This window comes from Arvicola amphibius, chromosome 10, assembly GCF_903992535.2.
Source record: "Arvicola amphibius chromosome 10, mArvAmp1.2, whole genome shotgun sequence".
Lineage (NCBI taxonomy): Eukaryota > Metazoa > Chordata > Mammalia > Rodentia > Cricetidae > Arvicola > Arvicola amphibius.
Genome location: NC_052056.1, coordinates 35,956,775 through 35,975,368, shown reverse-complemented (window position 1 = coordinate 35,975,368; position 18,594 = coordinate 35,956,775). Strand labels below are relative to the sequence as shown.

The 18,594-nt window shown below is 40.5% G+C and overlaps 1 protein-coding gene across 2 annotated transcripts in view; it reads right to left on the bottom strand.

The window, feature by feature from the left end:
* Window positions 1-18,594, bottom strand: part of Crybg3 (crystallin beta-gamma domain containing 3) — a 119,903-nt gene that overhangs the window by 32,292 nt on the left and 69,017 nt on the right. For both annotated transcript variants that reach the window (XM_038344795.1, XM_038344796.1), the window contains exons 13-17: window positions 14,478-14,620; window positions 14,256-14,382; window positions 13,368-13,400; window positions 7,527-7,636; window positions 4,143-4,269 (exon numbers count right to left, since the gene is read on the bottom strand). In XM_038344795.1, the coding sequence (XP_038200723.1) occupies window positions 4,143-4,269; window positions 7,527-7,636; window positions 13,368-13,400; window positions 14,256-14,382; window positions 14,478-14,620 (540 nt within the window). The remainder of the gene's footprint in view (window positions 1-4,142; window positions 4,270-7,526; window positions 7,637-13,367; window positions 13,401-14,255; window positions 14,383-14,477; window positions 14,621-18,594) is intronic.

The following is an 18,594-nucleotide window of genomic DNA, read 5'->3' as shown; positions in this document are numbered from 1 at the left end:
TTCTACAAAGAATTCAATCACTTTAAACATTTCCCTCCAACCAAAGCATAACAAACAACCTTTAAACTTCCTTCTCCCAAATTAATAATTACAAATGACAGTTATGCCCTCTATTCCCGGAGCCTGCACACATGTAACAAACACTATGCTTGGCCTTCCTTCCTGTCATCAGGTTACTCTTTTGCACTCATACAATCATTTCTAAATATAGAAGGCTATAGTTGCAAGAAAGACACTTAAGCTTCTTTAAACTTAACCGTTGATCTCTTTCATCTTAGAAAAACATCTGGTAGTCATCACCAAGCGCATCAAACATGGTTGGTAGAACTCTTCCAGAGAAACCACCCGAGGAAAGTGGCTCTGAGGTGACTTGAAACTTACACCAAGGAACACAATCTCACCTCGAGCGGAGCTGATGGGACCTCTGGGCCTCGGTGCACTTTCCCAATACCACCTGCTCTGCCATTACTTTTCTCAGATACTGACACAAAACCAAGGAATCTTCCCCAGTGAATTCTATAATAAACCTAAAGAGGGAATTAGTACTATATTCCATTATGCACCATACTCTCTCTTCATCTGATAGATCACCAAACTGCCTCTGGGCTCTCTTAACAAAAAATGCCAACAACTGGTTCTGTGACGAGAGCAGAACAAAGAATATACAGAGGTGTTTTAAATTTCCCAGTCTCATTGCCTAAACTCTGATAACACAGACAACCTGAGTTCCAATGGGGATGGTAAGACTGTTTGAATATTATCTTATGAATTGTACCAATGTTGGAGAGAAAGGATAAAGCCAATTCTCCAGTCCATTGATGAGTTTTAGTCTTAAAATGCTTTCAGCCATGGAAGAGAGACACATGATGTCTTTCTGAACACAAGCATCTTGTGTGACCCTGGTTGGATTTTAGTTTTTCCGCTCTCCCACTGTCATGAACAGTCCTGTCCCTGATCAAAGATGATCCAGTCACCCTTGTCCACCAAGACACATGACAAATGCGAATCTACAATCAATGCTCCGTCTGAGATGGAAGCCACTCAACTGATCTGTGATTGCTGAGACAGACATGAAAACAAAAACTATAAACACTGTGTCAAAAAGTACTAAGATTCTGGGGCTTCTGTCAGCTTTAAAGCACACTCTTCCCTCTACCCACATGAGAACTTGGGATGGGCGGGGTTCTCTTACATGCCGGTTATATTTGTTATCAGTCTATTTACCTGCACTACAACTAAAAGCTGTTAAAGGTCTGAAAATACCTGATATAACTGGTTTCTATCTGAAGTGTTGAGACCCAGATAAGTTAACAGACTGTCTCTGGTCACATCAGTGGAAACCAAATAAAAAACAATGTGGAAAGAAGGCAGGAAAGCTCTTTCCACTTTGAAGTTGTTGCAACACTGCAGATTCCACACCACAGGACCTCAAGACTCTAACACCCATCTTTACAGGCAGAGGTTAGCCTGGATAAAACTGTCATTTGAAGAACACACTGATCCTGTATGGAGATGAAGTCTTAAGGCTCTTCAATATGATACCATTATGGAACCAGGCACCAGGTCTTAACATGTTTGCAAAACTTCAAGCAATACCCTTGCAAGCTGCAGCAAAGCAAAGCCAATAGGTTACCTTATACACAAACTTAACACAGCTGGATAGAAACATTTCCTACAATGAATCAGGAATCACACTGGCTGTGGCACAGGTGCATATACAAAAAGGTTTCTCATCCTAAGACCAAAGTGGAGTGACAAAGAAAGCAGACAAGATGGAGTAACAGAAGATCAGGGTCTAGGACTGTCCAGAGAAAGGGAGCATAGACACTATGTTACTGGACCTGAAGAGACGGCTCCTTTTTAGAGAATTGTTTTTTTTTTTTTTGACACACATACCTTATACCAAATAGTATCCTTAAAAACTAGCCTTCTGGGGACTAAATCAGTTTCATGTGTTCTTCCCAATGGGCAGAAAATGTCCTGCACACACTTTTAAAGCATCCCAGTCATTGGGATCTACTTTTATACAGATTACCTAAACTTTAGTTGATTCAGTTCTCCAAATTAAAGATCTTGCAAAAACCTTAACAAAGTGCCTTCATCTTTTAAGAGTTAATGAATTGGCCTTTTCAGGCTCCCTCTCCTCAGCTGCCTGAAAAGGCCAGTTCCTATAGCCATACTGATGAATTTCTTGCATATCACCATAGAACCTCCACCTGGCAATAGATGAAGAAAATGACTGAGCCCCACATTGGAGCACCGGACTGAGCTCCCAAGGTCCTGATGAGGAGCAGAAGGAGAGAGAACATGAGAAAGAAAGTCAGGACTGTGAGGGGTGTGTTCACCCATGGAGACGGTGGGACAGAACTAACGGGAGATCACCAACTCCAGTTGGATTGGGACTGATGGAACATGAGACCAAACCAGACTCTCTGAAGAGAGACTCTTTGAAGTGGCCGACGGTGGAGGCTGACTGAGAAGCCAAGGACAAAGGCGCTGAGCTTTGACTCTTCTGCATGGACAGGCTCTGTGGGAGCCTTCTCAGCTTGGTTGATCACCTTCCTGGACCTGGGGGGAGTTGGGAGGACCTTGGTCTTAACATAAGAGTAGGGAACCCTGATGGCTCCTTGGCCTGAAGAGGGAGGGAGGGGGGATATGGGTGGAGGGGAGGGGAGTGAAGAGGAAGGAAGAGGGGAGGAGATGGAAATTTTTAAATATAAAAAAATAAACCAAAAAAATGAAAAGAAAAACAACAAAAAGAGTTAATGAACACCAAGCATTGTCTCTGTTGATATAGCCAGTGGAATTTCATTAAAAAGTAAAATCCCCTTCTCTGTAAATGTGGATGGCTTTCCAATGCTTTTTCAATGCCCTGAAGACCTGTATGGCAAAATCACATTTTCTGTTTCTATGACTCTTACCATTTTAGTGACAGACAGGAAGCATTAGGAACCATTCATTCTTTTGAGTTAGTGTCTGTGGGGCAAATGAGAGCCACCAGGAAGTCTATTTCTACTCCTATTCCTCAGCCCACATGCTATTCTTAGTCTGATACCAAGAATACTCTCTCCAGGAATGCCTTGGAAACACGATGACTCTGCTAAGGTTAAGATCAAAAGAGCTGAGCATGGGCATCCGCCCATCGGCTCTGCTGGAAGGTCAGTCACTCCCACTATCATCTAGGGCTCTGCATCAGTTCTGTGGACTTCTCAAGCTTTGACCAGACATAGCCTTGGAGAACCATCTTAATAAGGACCCTGGAGTATCACGGACTCTCATCACTTCTGCTGCACAGACCCTGGACAACAGAAATCCAGACCTGACAGCCCAGAATACTAGTCCTGGCTTTCTTACATCTCTGAAGACATGTGTGGTAAAGAAGAAATTATTCTACAAACAAGGGCCTCCATGGGAAATCAAATAACTGCTTCCCACATTCGAGATTAAAGTCAATGCCAATGGTTCTCCAGATCTTATCATACCATGGAAACCCGAGTCGCAAACTATTCTATGACTCTATTATGATGTAAAGGTACCAATTACAATGTAAAGGTTACCATGCTATCCTTTTTATAATTAAGCAGCTATAAAAACTTTTGAGCATCTTATTTAAAACTTCAGTGGCTTTACAGAGTCAATTTTGCTGTTCTTGTTATAGTTAACATATTCGAAATTGCCAATTTCAATCAAGCTGAGGAAAAGTACCAAACCTAGATTTAAGCACAAATCTACATTACTCCAATGCTTGAAGATCACATTTCTACAAATCACCTTTGCTGGATTTCATGTGTGAACCTCAATCTCATAATAACAAGTAATTAAATTACTCCTGTTTTGATAATTCGGCATTTTCCATGGTAGTATTTCTTCTAATTTCACATTATAAACTATTCTTCAGAGAGCTATGTCTTTCATCTACATTATTGTACTTAGGACTTGTTAAAAAAGAATCCTGTGAGGTAGACACGATCACTCCTGGCTCCTTTGCTGACAAGCAAGCTCAATTTCAGAGAGACGACCCAATCTGCCTGGAGTTACAGTCCTGGGAAGCGGTGCTACTGAACTCAAATCCTTGCCTCTAATTCCTGCACCCCAGGTTCTTCAGCTGTGTCTCACAACTATGAGCTCAGTAGGTTACTCACGTAGTCAATGGGCTTGAGAGCTCTGACTCTAGCTGACGGGCAGCCACAGGAAGTAAGGTCAGCGTAGAGGCCTTCTTCCAGTACACACTGATGATAGAAGACATCTTCTTGGCAATACAGGAGCCAGCTATAAAAGAAGCAGTAGACACCCAAATTACATTCCATCCTTAGGCTGTCCTGTCATCCGGCTGTAGAAACTAGGGTACAGCAGTCATGGTGCAGGGCAGTACTGGTCAATAAATAGTGACTACTCTTGTTTACTTTCTGCTTAACTATGCCCCAGGCATGAGTCACAGACCTCATTTCATAGTGTCATCAATAACTGCTTAAGCTGAAGATATCAGTTTGTCTTCACAATCAACATACTATACTAAAGATTATAAAAGGTAGGCTGATCTTTCCTAAGGTTCACCAATTAAATGGCAGATCTGAAACCTAAAATAAAAAGACATCTGCTTTACACCAAAGACATCTGTAAATTTAGTGCCTTCAAATAAAAAACCCTGGGAGCAAATTATGGTGATGATTAATCATAGGAATTAAGTTATTTTGGGCAAACGTTCTAAAGTGTATCTGTCACTTTTATATCAGACAGCTAAGAGAAAAAACAATTTAAAGCAAATCCTTCATGTTGAGTTACATTCAATACACCACACACCAAGATCCTGGTTAAGGACGCCCTTTTCAGAGGAGGAGCTGAAGGGAAAAATTAATTAGCTATTAGTAATTTAGCTTGGGCATATTGAAGTTTTAGCCCATAATTTAAAAATGTTAGTACTATCAGTATTTTACCTAGACCAAGTTAATTCTGTATTACCATCCGAATGCCAGATGGTACTGCAATTTACTGTCATTTTCTCCTGTGTGATGAATACTTAATTGCCGACATCTATCACGTGCTTTAAATGTAGTAGGCAAGAAGCTAAGCCCTTCATTTGCAGTATTTTATTTAGTGCAATATGGATCAGCGGTAGAGCACTTGCCTAGCACAAGTGAGACCTCCCACCACCAGGAGGACAAGACAGTCCTTGGAGGACTGTCGCCTTTGTACATGAGGAATCTGAGGATCAGAGAAGACCATTGCCTAGAGTTACTTACGTAGTTGGGAAGGAGTTGAACTGGATTCATATCCAGGTCTCTCATAAAAACTAGGTGCTCACATGGTTCTAAAATTCTTTTCATTTAACTATAGTTTAGTATTTATACTTCCAGCATATAAGGGCATATGTGGCTAATGTGTTCTCGATTTCAGCAACAGGAGTGAAAACAATGACTTTCTGTAGGAAGATTTTAGCGTTTCTTTTTACCTGATAAATGAAAATTCATATTGCAGAAAGTTTACTTTTTCACCTTTGTGGAGAAGAAACTCAAAACCAATTAATGGAAAGAAAACTATTTCAGGTCCTCGCTACATATTTCTCTCTGACAACAGAGTGGCAGATAATCTTTCTGAACTTACAAGATTTTACATTTTAGTGTTGTAAAACCCTCAACCCTTCAGAAGTAAATATAAACACAGCAACAACTGCAGAAAAGATCCGATTAGAAGAGTGAGAAGGAAACCCGGAAGGAAAACACGGCTTGGACATATTGGGATGAGTAGTAAACAAATCTTAAAATTGTGCAGCTTTAGTGGAGGACAAGTAGGTAATAAAGGACATGAGAAGGGCACTGGCAAGTGAAAAGTGAAAGCAATTGGGAAAGGCCACCACCTAATGGCTAAGAGATAGTGGGGAACAAACATGCCATCCACTCAATGCCAGCAATCTTTTCCAATGGTGAAGGCTTTCACAAAGTCATTTAAGGGAACAGTGGGGGTAGGTGATGCTGAAATAATATATACTAGACCTATAAGTATGTAAGTTTTAACATATCCTATTGAACAAATAAGTATCATCTGTTGGCTCTGTTTACCAAAGTCCTACAACCTTTGCAAGGCTCAGCAGACCACAGACTATGTGCCAACCATCATTTAATTTTCAATATAGTCCACAAGCTGAAATGATTTTCAAAATTTCAGATGCTTTTTAAATTTAAAAAAAAAAACCGCTACTTTCTACCTTTTATGTATGTCACATGTATTCAATGCAAATCTCCATGTGCATCAATGAAATTTCACCACAATTCAGCTGTTCCTATTCAATCAGTTAAGCCAGTGGCCACGCGCTTCTCTGAGACTATGACAGGGTAAGGCACCAGGAACAGAGCTTGCCAAGCCCATGGAGTTGAGGGGACTTTACCATCTTGGCACAGAGGGCAATGGATAAGACAACTGGCGGAGGGGGAAGGACAAAGAAGAGGTAAGGAAACTGGGACCAGCTAATGGAATAAGCCCAGAAAAAGACGACGTGAACTTGATCTGCCTTAGCGACGACTAGGAATAAAGGTTGACGGGAAAAATGTAAACTGAAATGTGGGGCACTGGTCTACACAGGCTCAACGAAAAAGAAAGGGAAACTGACAAACACCGGGGATTCTGAAGTGCTATTAGGTAGACACTGGAAATATGGGGAATGCAACCAAACCAAAGACTTAAAAATGGGCAAAATAGTAAATATTATGCCATGTATATTTTCTTATAGAAACAATAGACTATACTTTAGCCAAAGGAATCATATACAGTTTCGCATGTGAAAAAGATGATCATGTTAGAATTGGAAGAATAAAGGATTTAAGGTTTTTTAAAAATGATTAAATGACAAAAATATTTCTGCTGTGTGATTATGGTGGTAGTTCCAGAACCCTAATTCCAAATCTAGCTTCCTTATTGTAAAACAGATTAAAAAACTATTTTAAGCAAACAGGAATAATATATCTTTCCTGGACAAAAGTCGTGGCTATTCTGTAGCATTTTATCATGCTGTACAGTACATATACAATAAACATACAACATAAACATTAATCTTAGAAAAATCATCTAAGAAAATATTGAGAAATAAAACCATTAAAAGGCTCAAAGTTGAATAATCAACTTTTTTATAGTTTGTATTACTTGTATAACTAAAATTACAAATTCACCAAGATTAATATAGACTAGTTAGCAACTGATCAATTCTTTAAAAAAAAAAAAAAAGAAAAAAAGAAAGGAAAGGAAAAAATACTGTGTAAAAAAAAACCTCTGCCCTTCATAACCTTTTTTTAAAAATATTTATTTATTTATTATGTAGACAATATTCTGTCTGCGTGTATTCCTGCAGGACAGAAGAGGGCACCAGACCTTATTACAGATGGTTGTGAGCCACCATGTGGTTGCGGGGAATTGAAGTCTGGACCTTTGGAAGAGCAGGCAATGCTCTTAACCGCTGAGCCATCTCTCCAGCCTCCCTTGGTAAACTTAAAAGAAATTTGGTCTTAGGTAAGAGCAGGAGAATCAAGCACACTCACCAGCCACGGAGAACCTTGAAGGAGGACGGCGAGAATGAGGTCAGGTCAGAACATTCTTTTATAAAATCTATGCACTCGCCTTGGAAGCCTGCTTTACTGAATGCTTTGAGCTGTGGGAACATAGCAGTAATTGACCGTGAAATGGCTGCTTAACATCATCACAAGCAAATAAACTTTAACACACTCATAAACGTTCAGCAGGATATAACATTTGTGTTTTATTTATTATCAGTAAAGTTATGTGAAGAATGGTGATATTTCTTAATGCACCTTTATTTCTTCTTACATATTTATGAGAATGGCATTTCAATATTTATCATTTTCATCATCGTTTGTATCAAACTGTGTTGGATTAGCCCCTGATTTATAGTGAAGATAGAGGCATCTGTGTCATACATTCCAGGTTATGGCTTTAGTTTTCTGGTAAGAATATCTTAAATGTACAGTTTATAGCTGAATATCATACTATGTTTTTACTTGACTTTTTGTCAAGGTAAGACAATGAAATCCCAACTAAAACTCTCTTGAGTTTGAAATCAGTAAGTTGCAGCTCTAGAGGCCTTGAATCTAAAATGAGCAAGAATAAATTAATGAGCCCTATAAATAAATATTTCCTAATCCTCTAAGACTAACTGATCTGGCCCAGGGGGCATACTGCACTGACATGCTTGCATGGTAGCAAGGAACACATCGTAATAAATGACCTGCACACAGTCCTCCTGCCCAGGCAGCCATCAGAAACAAGGCTCCTTGAGCTGTATTCATCTTCCCAAGGGACCTTTAACCGGATATGTTTCTTGGCAGTCCCCTTCTGCCCTGACTCTGCTTGGTTTGATATTGAAGATCAGCCAAAAGACAGGAAGTGAGAGAGAACGCCATTGCTCACACCAGTGTTCTCCTGACCAACTGTGGCTTCTTTCACAATAGGACTTCCTGTTGAGAAACCACACTGTACTTGGATCATCAAGTACCAAGGACTTCTCAAGGAGAAGATCCACTCTGTTTCAGGCTCCTTCCCAGGTAGGACAGCACAAAAAGAGGAAGTTCCAAAGACGACGTATATTTCACAACGTACATAAAGATTCATAAGACACGAGTCACAAACTTCTGAAAATGTAGAAAACTTCTTTGCAGCTTGCAAACACTATCAAACTTCACAGAACAAACTAGAAAAACTACATGAAAATGGATCTCACAGATATTCATTACATGTGTTTCTGATGTGTAGAGTCCATTCTTCACATATTGATGGGTTTAATGTTCATTTTCATTCAAGCTAGAGATGGTACTATAGGTATAAAACTTGTTCAGCATGCTTGAGCCAAATTGCAGCCCCCCACAATAACAACAACAACAACAAAACCACACATCAACATTTCACTGTGAAGTAAGGAAATGTCAAATTCTACACACCAGTAATGCAGGTGTGGGACAGTTCAGATAATGCAGGTATGACCCCCTTCCAGTCATTAGTCTTCATACACAGAGGAATTTAAGTTTATATAGAGTATTTTGATAAATTAGTTTGGGGAACACATTTAAAAACTGGGTTCAATGTACATTTGAGTTTTACTTTTCTTTTACCTCTAAAATGAGAAGTATATGGTTAAGAAAACACTAGATCAGACCTACAAAATAATCACCTTATTATGCCCACCCAATCAGTGCATCAGAATAAAACAACTCACAGTAACACTCTAAAAATGGGTCTGGATTGTCCACAAAAGCACTCTTGGGATATAAGAAGGCAACACTAAGCTCAGAAGCTTCAAACAATTAAGTTGTAGTTTCCATTCCTAATGAAATTAAGTGATGGAGGTGTTGAAAAATCAAGGTTGGAGAAAACTTAGCTACACAAGTCACTAAAGTATTTCCCTTTAGACCTTAATGGGCAATGGATGTATAAAAGAGCCCAATGCGTTGCTTAGAAACTAAGCAAATAGAAGAACAAGATACGAGGTATCTTTAAACTACATGCATCACCATGGACCATGTGGAAATGTGTCTATTCCGACCAATCTCCTTCTTGGAAGTATACAGAAGCAAGACAATGAAAAGAGGGAGGGAGAGAAGACAGAGAAAGGGAGGAAAGGAGAGAAAAGGAAAGAAAATTCTGCCACTTGATGACAAGGTATTTTTCACATACACTGCCATATTTTTTCCTTGAGGCACAAATTATCACCAACACTTTATGACTAAGATTTTATAGGACTATATTTAACTGTAATTTTCATTTATGATACACATGAAGAAAATGTAATAGGGTCGGTCTAACTTGACAAACTAAAAATCCAGTAACTAAATTATTGACCAAACACAGAAGACCTGCTCAATTAGCAGAATTAGCAGCGAATTTCAAGGTAATTTTATTTAAATTAACACTAAAATAATTTCTAAGAAGTTCTCTAGTATTTCCTCTAGCCATTTTGACCATCTTCATAGATACATGAAGACTGTTAAACAAAAACAACTTTGTTTCCATCTTCAGTTATACCCAAACTAAATCAATTTCTCAATCAATTAATACTATAAAATTTGTATAGTTTTTCTTACCACTCAGGCAAGATTTTGTTTAAATAGGTCTTCCTTATAAGAGTTTAAAAGTCCCCGTGTATCAGTGGTTCTCAACCTTCCTAATGCTGCAGCCCTTTAAAACAGTTCATATGGTGCTGACCCCCAACCAGAAAATTATTTCGTTGCTACTTCATAGCTGTAATGTTGCTACTGTTATGAATCCTAATGTAAACTCCTGATATGAAACCCCCAAAGGGGTCACAACCCAGGTTGAGAACCACTGCCCTATGTAAGCAAAGCCATTGTAAACACCTCTGTCACTTCAAAGGCCACTGAAGCTAAGTTACACAACAGAACAATTTACTTGGTTTATTTTTCTCTGCTACCATTAAGTATAGGGTAGAACAACAGTTCTGTATTTCAGGAATTCTATTTATTTATATTTGTAAACAATTATATTTGTAAACAGACTTCAGAATGGTCATAAGGATCCAAGGTAACTGATTAGGTCAAAGGGCGGGATAGATTAGAATACTAGCTCACTATAACCTCCCCTAAAAAGAAATTAACTTTTATAATATTTAATCTAGTAATATGACATTTAACATGTGCTAAGTTGGAGAGATAATGACAAAAATCCACACTCTGTTTACTGTTTCTTTTGTTTGGGGTGGGGGAATAAAAACAAAATTAAATGCCACCTCCACTGATGGAGAGTCCTACTATGCCATGTGACTCTCTAGTTGGTAATCAGACTTAGTGACGGGTCTGTGTCTCAAGAGAAAAACACTCTCCACCATAAATGCTGGTTTCTTTTAGTATAACAATTAAATATACTTACAAAAGTATATTTCATGCTTACAAAACTCCCAGTTATCCTATGTTTATAACTCTATAATGATATATATTACTCTCTGCACATTTTCTAGATTTATCCTCCCTTGGGTGACTTAGAGTTTCCTTTTATTTTATTATTATTATTATTATTATTATTATTATTACAAATTTTTACCTCCTCCCCTCCTCCCATTTCCATCCCCTCCCCCCATTTCCCCCTTCTTCTCCCTCTCCAATCCAAAGAGCAGTCAGGGTTCCCTGCCCTGTGGGAAGTTCAAGGTCCTCCCCCCTCCATCCAGGTTTAGGAAGGTGAGCATCCAAACAGACTAGGTTCCCACAAAGCCAGTACATGGAGTAGAATCAAAACCCAGTGCCATTGTCCTTGGCTTCTCAGTCAGCCCTCCATGTAAGCCACGTTCAGAGAGTCCGGTTTGATCACATGCTCCATCAGACCCAGTCCAGCTGGACTTGGTGAGTTCCCATTAGATTGGCCCAACCGTCACAGTGGGTGGTCGCATCCCTCCTGGACCTGACTTCCTTGCTCATGTTCTCTTTCCTTCTGCTCCTCATTTGGACCTTGGGAGCTCAGTCCAGTGCTCCAATGTGGGTCTCTGTCTCTATCTCTATCCATCACCAGATTTAGAGTTTCCCTTGAGATAATTAACGTAAAACAAAAGAAATCCTTCTTTGACTTGAACCCTGAAATATAACTGCCTCCTTGCTCAGTGCGAACACTGCCAAGATTTGTTTGTTTTTGTCTAGATAAATATAAACAATAAAATGACCTAACCCAGGGGTTCTAATGCTGCATAAACAAAGAGGCTTTGTACACACGTGACTAAACATCAGCTAGCATACACTTGTCAGAAACGCTCATTTCACAATAACTGAGCCACGGCTTGAAAAATGAAGCAAACAGATTGCACTGGGCGTCTTCTGCTGTTTCCCTCTTCCAGTTGGTCTGGAAGCACTATAAAGAAAGTCCAGCAACCTGCCCCTGAACAATGAAGTTCATTTTTAACAAAGCGCAAGGAGTTGGAAGAGGAGAAAAGAGCTCAGAAGAATGGGATGTTCAATCTGCACTAGAAACTCAAAAAAGAAAAAAAAAACAGTTTGAATTAGCCCTCTTTACCTACACATGCTATTTTGATTCATGTAAAAACATGAGCTTTAAAAATCCACAGCTGGAGGTTCCCCAAAATCCCAAATAAAGTTTCTGGCAGGAAGTATCGCTAAATCCAACTTCTCAATTATGTTCAAGGAGGAGCTGTTTCAAAGGGTCTCAGCTGACTAGAAAACGAAACCCTCGGAGCACTTCCAGGGAGTAGAACATGAACATTAAAGTCGGCTGAGCTGAAACGGACAGGCACTGACAGGAACATGGGGACCGTCCACACTCAGCAGACTCCCACCATGTTACGGTCGGGAACGTCACTGGTCGTCAATCACGACATGTGGCTTTGGACAGGGAGTTTTCTAACCAGGCTGTTTCTTAAAAGAAACAGGGAAAGCAGTGTTTTTCCTCCCCCGTCTTTCTCTTTCATTGGGTTTCTGTCCCTATCTAGGTCCTTCTGAAAACAGAAACTACAGGATGTCTCCTTTCCTTCCTCTAGCTGTATGATAATGACACCGACTTTAAATTCAGAATCTCAAGTTTTATGTTCATATATGAGTAATACACGCAGAACTATGACAACACAAACCAAATGCAATTATTAGACCTTAGCATACAATAAACCAATACTAGGCTTTGGTGTCTTATCCAAACTCTTTTGAACCATCGACACACACACATACAGAGAGAGGGACAGAGACAGAGAGACAGACAGAGAAATGGAGACAGAGAGGAAGAGAGGGAGGTTTAAGGTTACTAGAGTTTAAAAAAAAAAATCACACAAAGATCAGAAATCCACGTACAGGAAAATGAGAAGGCTCAGTGTAAGGGTGCTTTTGCTGAGGGAGTAAAGATTCTTGGCACCAAGCTAGATGGTCTGAGTGTGAACACCAGAGATCTACACAGTAGAAGGAGTGAACCTTCTCGCACAAGTTGTCCTCAGACTGACACACACATGCACCGTGGCAGGAGAGCACACCCCTCCCAAGAAAATAAATTAGCACAGTAAAAATGTTTTCTAAGCCTGTATTCATAGTAAGCACAGCATGAGGTTGGCGGGGGGGGGGGGGTCTGCTGCAAGTTCTCTGCTCCTCCAGAAACACAGAGATATGCAGTAATGAGAGAGCTGACAGCAGGCAGAGGGGGCTATAGGAAAGACCTAGAGGCACGGGTTCCAGCGACCCACTGTGGATGCTGTGACAAACCTCAGACAATCCCACCAACATAAAGGACACTCCCGTGCTCAAAGACACCGAGTTCAATAGGAACTTGCTTGGTCACATAGGCACATAAACATTATCTCAGGGAAAGATCTGAGAAAGCGTAAATGCTTTTGGTAAATACTGCACCAATGATAAGAATATTTTGAAACATACCAAATGTGGAGGCTCATTTATCCCAAGTGGTTCCTGAAAGACACATTAAAATATTTTAAAAATTGTGTCATGTCATCTTAGCTGGCTTCAGAATGTTTTGAAAATATCCCTAGAAAACGATTTTCATGGTCTTACCAATTTGCTAAATCCCTTCATCTACTTATGACCCCTTCTGTAACAAATAACCTATGGATTTTTCTTGGAATAATTTTAGTATTCATGACTAGTTCCAGTACTCCTGTAGCTACTCAAGAGGAGAGCATCCAGGCCCATTTTAGAAAGGGCCTCAATTTCCGACACTAAGGAACAGACACCCAGGTCACTCTGTGGTTCTTCTCATTTACACAGCCACAGTGTCTGACACTTTGTGATTCTGCACACATCTCCCTCTCCACGGGCTTCTTTCTGCCTGAAGAACCCCCTTAAGAATCACCAGTGTCCTTTCTTTCCACAAGGTCTTAACCCTCAGAGACAGAGCGTCCTTGCCCCACCTCGTCCAGCATGATCGATCTACACACTTCATCTTCCTATTAACCTCACTATAATGAACTGCCCATCAATTTCTCTCCCTTTAAGAGATCACGAGCCATCAGGGCAGTCATACTCATCTTGTATCGCCAGTGAATCAGCACAACAGTATCTAACAAGACAGAAGTACGAAGCTAAGCCGCTGAAGGAATAAACTGGTTCTAGTACATTGATGCCTCAAGAATGTGTTCATGTCTACTAGCTCCCTCCGCAATCAGTAGAAATACATGAGGTATTTTATTTACTGTGTACAGAAACATAAAAGAGAATCTAAACTTAATCACTTTCAAACAATGCTCTACACAGTCACTGTATCCCGTCAAATGCTTCTGGTGTCAGTCTGCCCCACACTTCACTTACCAGCTGGATTGGCCGGATTGACAAGATTGTATTACTTGTTCCTCCCCAATCAAAAAAGCATTTGTATTTTCCTTTCTCTAAAATGTACTGATCTCCACAGAAGAACTTCTGGCTGTAGGCAACCCATCTAGTAGGGAGAGAACAGGAGAGGGGTAGAATCGAGATGCTCACAGCCTTAAGCGCTGCCGACTCCCCCAGGCTCTTGGGGCAAGGGCTACTTACACGCCACTCTTCACGTGAATGGATCTGGTTTCACTGCCAAAGCCGATTTCTTCTAGGTCCGAAATTTCCTGATTTGTAATGTCGATGAACTTCCCCCTTTCCAGGCCAGACTCAAACAGTGTGACGGCAGACTCTATAAAGTTCTGAAAGGAGACGGGAGAGCTGTTTAAGAGAACGTATGCAACACAATTCACACAGTCAGGATAATGTTCACACAAATAATTCCAGGAAGAACCTTAATGGCATGAAATACAATGCTGTAATCTCTATTCCAATATCATTTAGAGAAAAACATCAAGCCTTTATTTGCTCTAATCAAAACCTCTAGAATTAGATGCATCACATGTAATACTCATTACAGGAAATAAACTCTCACGAGCAAAATCTCACGAGGCTAAGTGAAAATACAATGGACTGTGAGCAACAGGAGACACAATTTTATGTGCCTTAAATACAACTGAGCTTTAAAGAGGTCACTTGCTCAAAAATCAAAATGAGGTCAGGAAAGTTGTTTGTAAAGTAAATACACATTATGATCTTATGAAAACTTTAAACACAAACACATAATCAGCTAAAGACAGAGGCCACTCACAGGAGCAACATTAACATCAAATACGTACATTCCTAATTTCACTAGTAAAGTAAGAAACTTTAAAATGATTAGATGTGATAGCGTATTACAGCCCTCCAGGAAGAGAATTAAATAATATATGACAAAACATACATGTTATCAGCTGCGCAGTGGTGGCACATGCCTTTAATTCCAGCACTCAGGAAGCAGAGGCTGGACAGATCTCTATGAGTTCAAGGCCAATCTGGTCTACAAGAGCTAGTTCTAGGACAACTAGGGCTGTTATATAGAGAAACCCTGTCTCGAAACACCAAGAAAAAAAGAACATACATGTTATCAAAATTGAAAACTATATTGAACAAAAATTTCTATTTCTATCCAATGATAAACACTCTTGACTTTAAATAAGTTACATATATATATATATATGTATTTTCTTTATCAACATTTCTTTTTGCATATCTGTAATGCCATCAATATTTGTTCCTTAAGTTCTTATGCTTTCAGTTTTATCAGTGATTAACAGCTCAGGGTAGATGGATAAACAGACTTAGACTCAAGTTTATTTTCGGCTCCTCACTAGCCATGTGACCTCCATTCCATTTCCCCAGGTGAGGTGTGGAGAGACAACTGCAGGACACAGTGTCACTGCTGCTCCGCATGTCACCTGGGGAGATAGAATGGAGGGCACGTGACTAGTGAGGAGAGCAGAACTCAAAGGACAGCCCTGCACCCACGCACACAAGTAGCGCTAACTGGACTGAATGAGCTCTCAATTGTTTTTATTTTAAAAAGGCATGAATACAAAAGTGGCAGGTGCATACTGGAGACATAAGGGGAGTTGGAAGGAGGACATGGTAAGCAGTTAAGATCATACTTCATTGCATACATGTATAAAATTTTCTTAAAACAAACAAAACTGAGCATAGTTGAGTACACCTAGGGCTCTCTGGCAGTCAGCCTGGACTAAACAGTGATGTCCAGATTCCGTGAGAGAAGCCAGCTCTAACAACCAAGTGTAGGGATTTAAAGGAAGACATGCAATGTCAACCTCTGACCTATACACACAGGAATACACACACACACACACACACACACACACACACGTACACATGCAAGAACCTGTGCACAAACAAATATCTTTCTATTAGTCCACCATTTGGAAATACAGAAAATGCTGTCAATTTCTCTATAACCCACAATACTGAACTTCCTACTTTTTTAAGTTTAAAATAAGATCTATAAATACAAGACTTCCAGGCAGAACACTATTTCTTATGGGTAAGTAAAACAGAGTTCAAAACAGAAAAACAGCCTCTTTAGTGAGTAGGAAAAATGTTCTTTAATCATCCTGTACTGAACAACTTGTTCATTTCTTTTTTCTTTTCTTTCATTATTATTATTATTATTATTATTATTATTATTATTATTATTAATCATTATTTCTTTTGGTTTTTGGAGATGTGATTTCTCTGTGTAGACCTGGCTGTCTTAGAACCCACTTTGTAGACCAGGCTGGCCTCAAACTCAAAGATCTGCCTGCCTCTGCCTCCTGAGTGTTAGGATTAAAGGTATGTGCTAAAGCAACCTGGCCAACTTTCAAGGATTTAAAAATTGCTGACAAAGAGAGGTCAAATGTTCTATCAAACGTCACAGTAAAAGACAACAGCTTTTGCCTAAAATTTTATCACAAAATAATTTCTAACCCACAATTGAGTTTCCAATTCTATGTCCAGAGGAACCTTTGTAATCGAGAACTACTCTCTTCATTTATTTCACATGCTCCATTAAAAAAAATAAACTGAAAGGGTTCATGCTGGATCAGCCAATGTCCCAGCTCTTATTAAAACTTCGTTTCTGGAAGAGGAGGACTTCATTTCTAAAACACATTTCTTAGTTTTTTCTAATCTCTGCTTTTATACACACACACACACACACACACACACACAGGCATGCACACAATAAATAGGCTATATGAGGAATGAGACTTCAATAACCTGGTCACTTTACAGGAACCTCCCCACCAGAGGCTCCCTCCCAGACACAGACACACCCCTGTTCCTTCATGCTGAAAGTGCCCTGGGCCAGCTGACAGCAACTGTGAGGGTCCAGTGATGGCTGCACTGGGCTCAGGCTGGAGCTTGTTTGGAAGCAGCATCACCAGTGACCAGCAAAGCCAGACCTAACCCTAAAGGAAAGGTTCAGGGCAGTGCTCAGTCACTGTGACTGATCGTGACCTCTCCTCCCCATTTCTCATGACAAACTCCCTGCCTCTATCTCTCGTTCCTCTGGTTCTGCGAGTGCCTGTCATTACTCCGCCTTGGGATCTTAGGACTGGAAAGCACAGTAAATTGAGATGTGCTTTGGATCACTGTTTCACTGGAGAAGGACATAGGAGAAACACTGACATTTGCATGGGTGTTGTCTATCTGCCCTTTCATTCAGAAAGGTTTGCGCTAGCAGGGCTGTGCTTGACTTGAGCAAGCCCAAGCACACATCACGTTATGTGAGCAGGAGGGGAGCAGTTGCATCCAGAAGAATCCTTTGAGAAATGGTCTGGAGGCTCAGGCCATGTGCGACAGTGAGGCCTGAAGCTAAGGAGAGGAGCAGCCTCTTACACAGGAATCACTACAGAAAGCTTACAGGCTAATAAAAATGACTCACACACCTTGAGATTTCTACATTGTCTCCCATCCCCAAAGCCTTGGCAGTGGTCTGCAGCGAAGGCCCAAGTGGTGGAGCGCCCCTCTTTCTGTTTTCTGCTTTTATTTGTGGCTTTTCTTGCTTTACAGCTTCTGTTTTCCATCTTTTCCCAGTTTCTTCTCTCTCTCTGAACCACTCCCCCGGGGTTTGTCCCATTCTGCATTTTTCTTTCAGACTTGTCAGACACGTGGTATCAGAGCCTGCTGACTGGCAGTATTGAGGTAGTAACCCTGACAGCCAGAGCTGGGGCTCAGAGCCAACCTGTGTGCTCAGTCAGGGGCCAGTGCTGGGTCCAGCCTCCGGAGTATCAACATCTAGGTGTCACACAGACAAAGTGAGGATTTACATATGCAAACATCAGGCTGGGAGTGTAGTTCATGGTGAAGTGATTGCACAGCATGAATCAGGCCTCCCCAGCACCCAGAAAACCCCCATAACAATGAAACAAATCACAGAAGTGCCTTGTTCTAGAGACTAGTGGCAGACGCTTGCAGCCATGTCTAGGGTCCACCTACAAGTTCTAGGTTACCACGTCCCTGATAGTCTCTGCACATTAAGGCACTGAATTCAGGTGAGGGTAGGTTAGCAGCTCAAGCAGGATGGACAATCAGGGAAGGACTTCCAAGGCTATGTTCTAGTTTATATTTTTTTAAGCGCTTGACTTATTCTGCACAGTCTCAAGCAGAGTGCTGCCTGTAAGAGAAGACTGAGAGCCGCCTTAAGCCCGGAGATGCATCCCAGAGCTCTGCAATATGATGACTTTTAAATTCCACAAATGCTCTGGGCTGATCCAGCCAGTGAGTTCCTTGGGTTATGACCCTGGGTGGACACTGTGATCTCGGA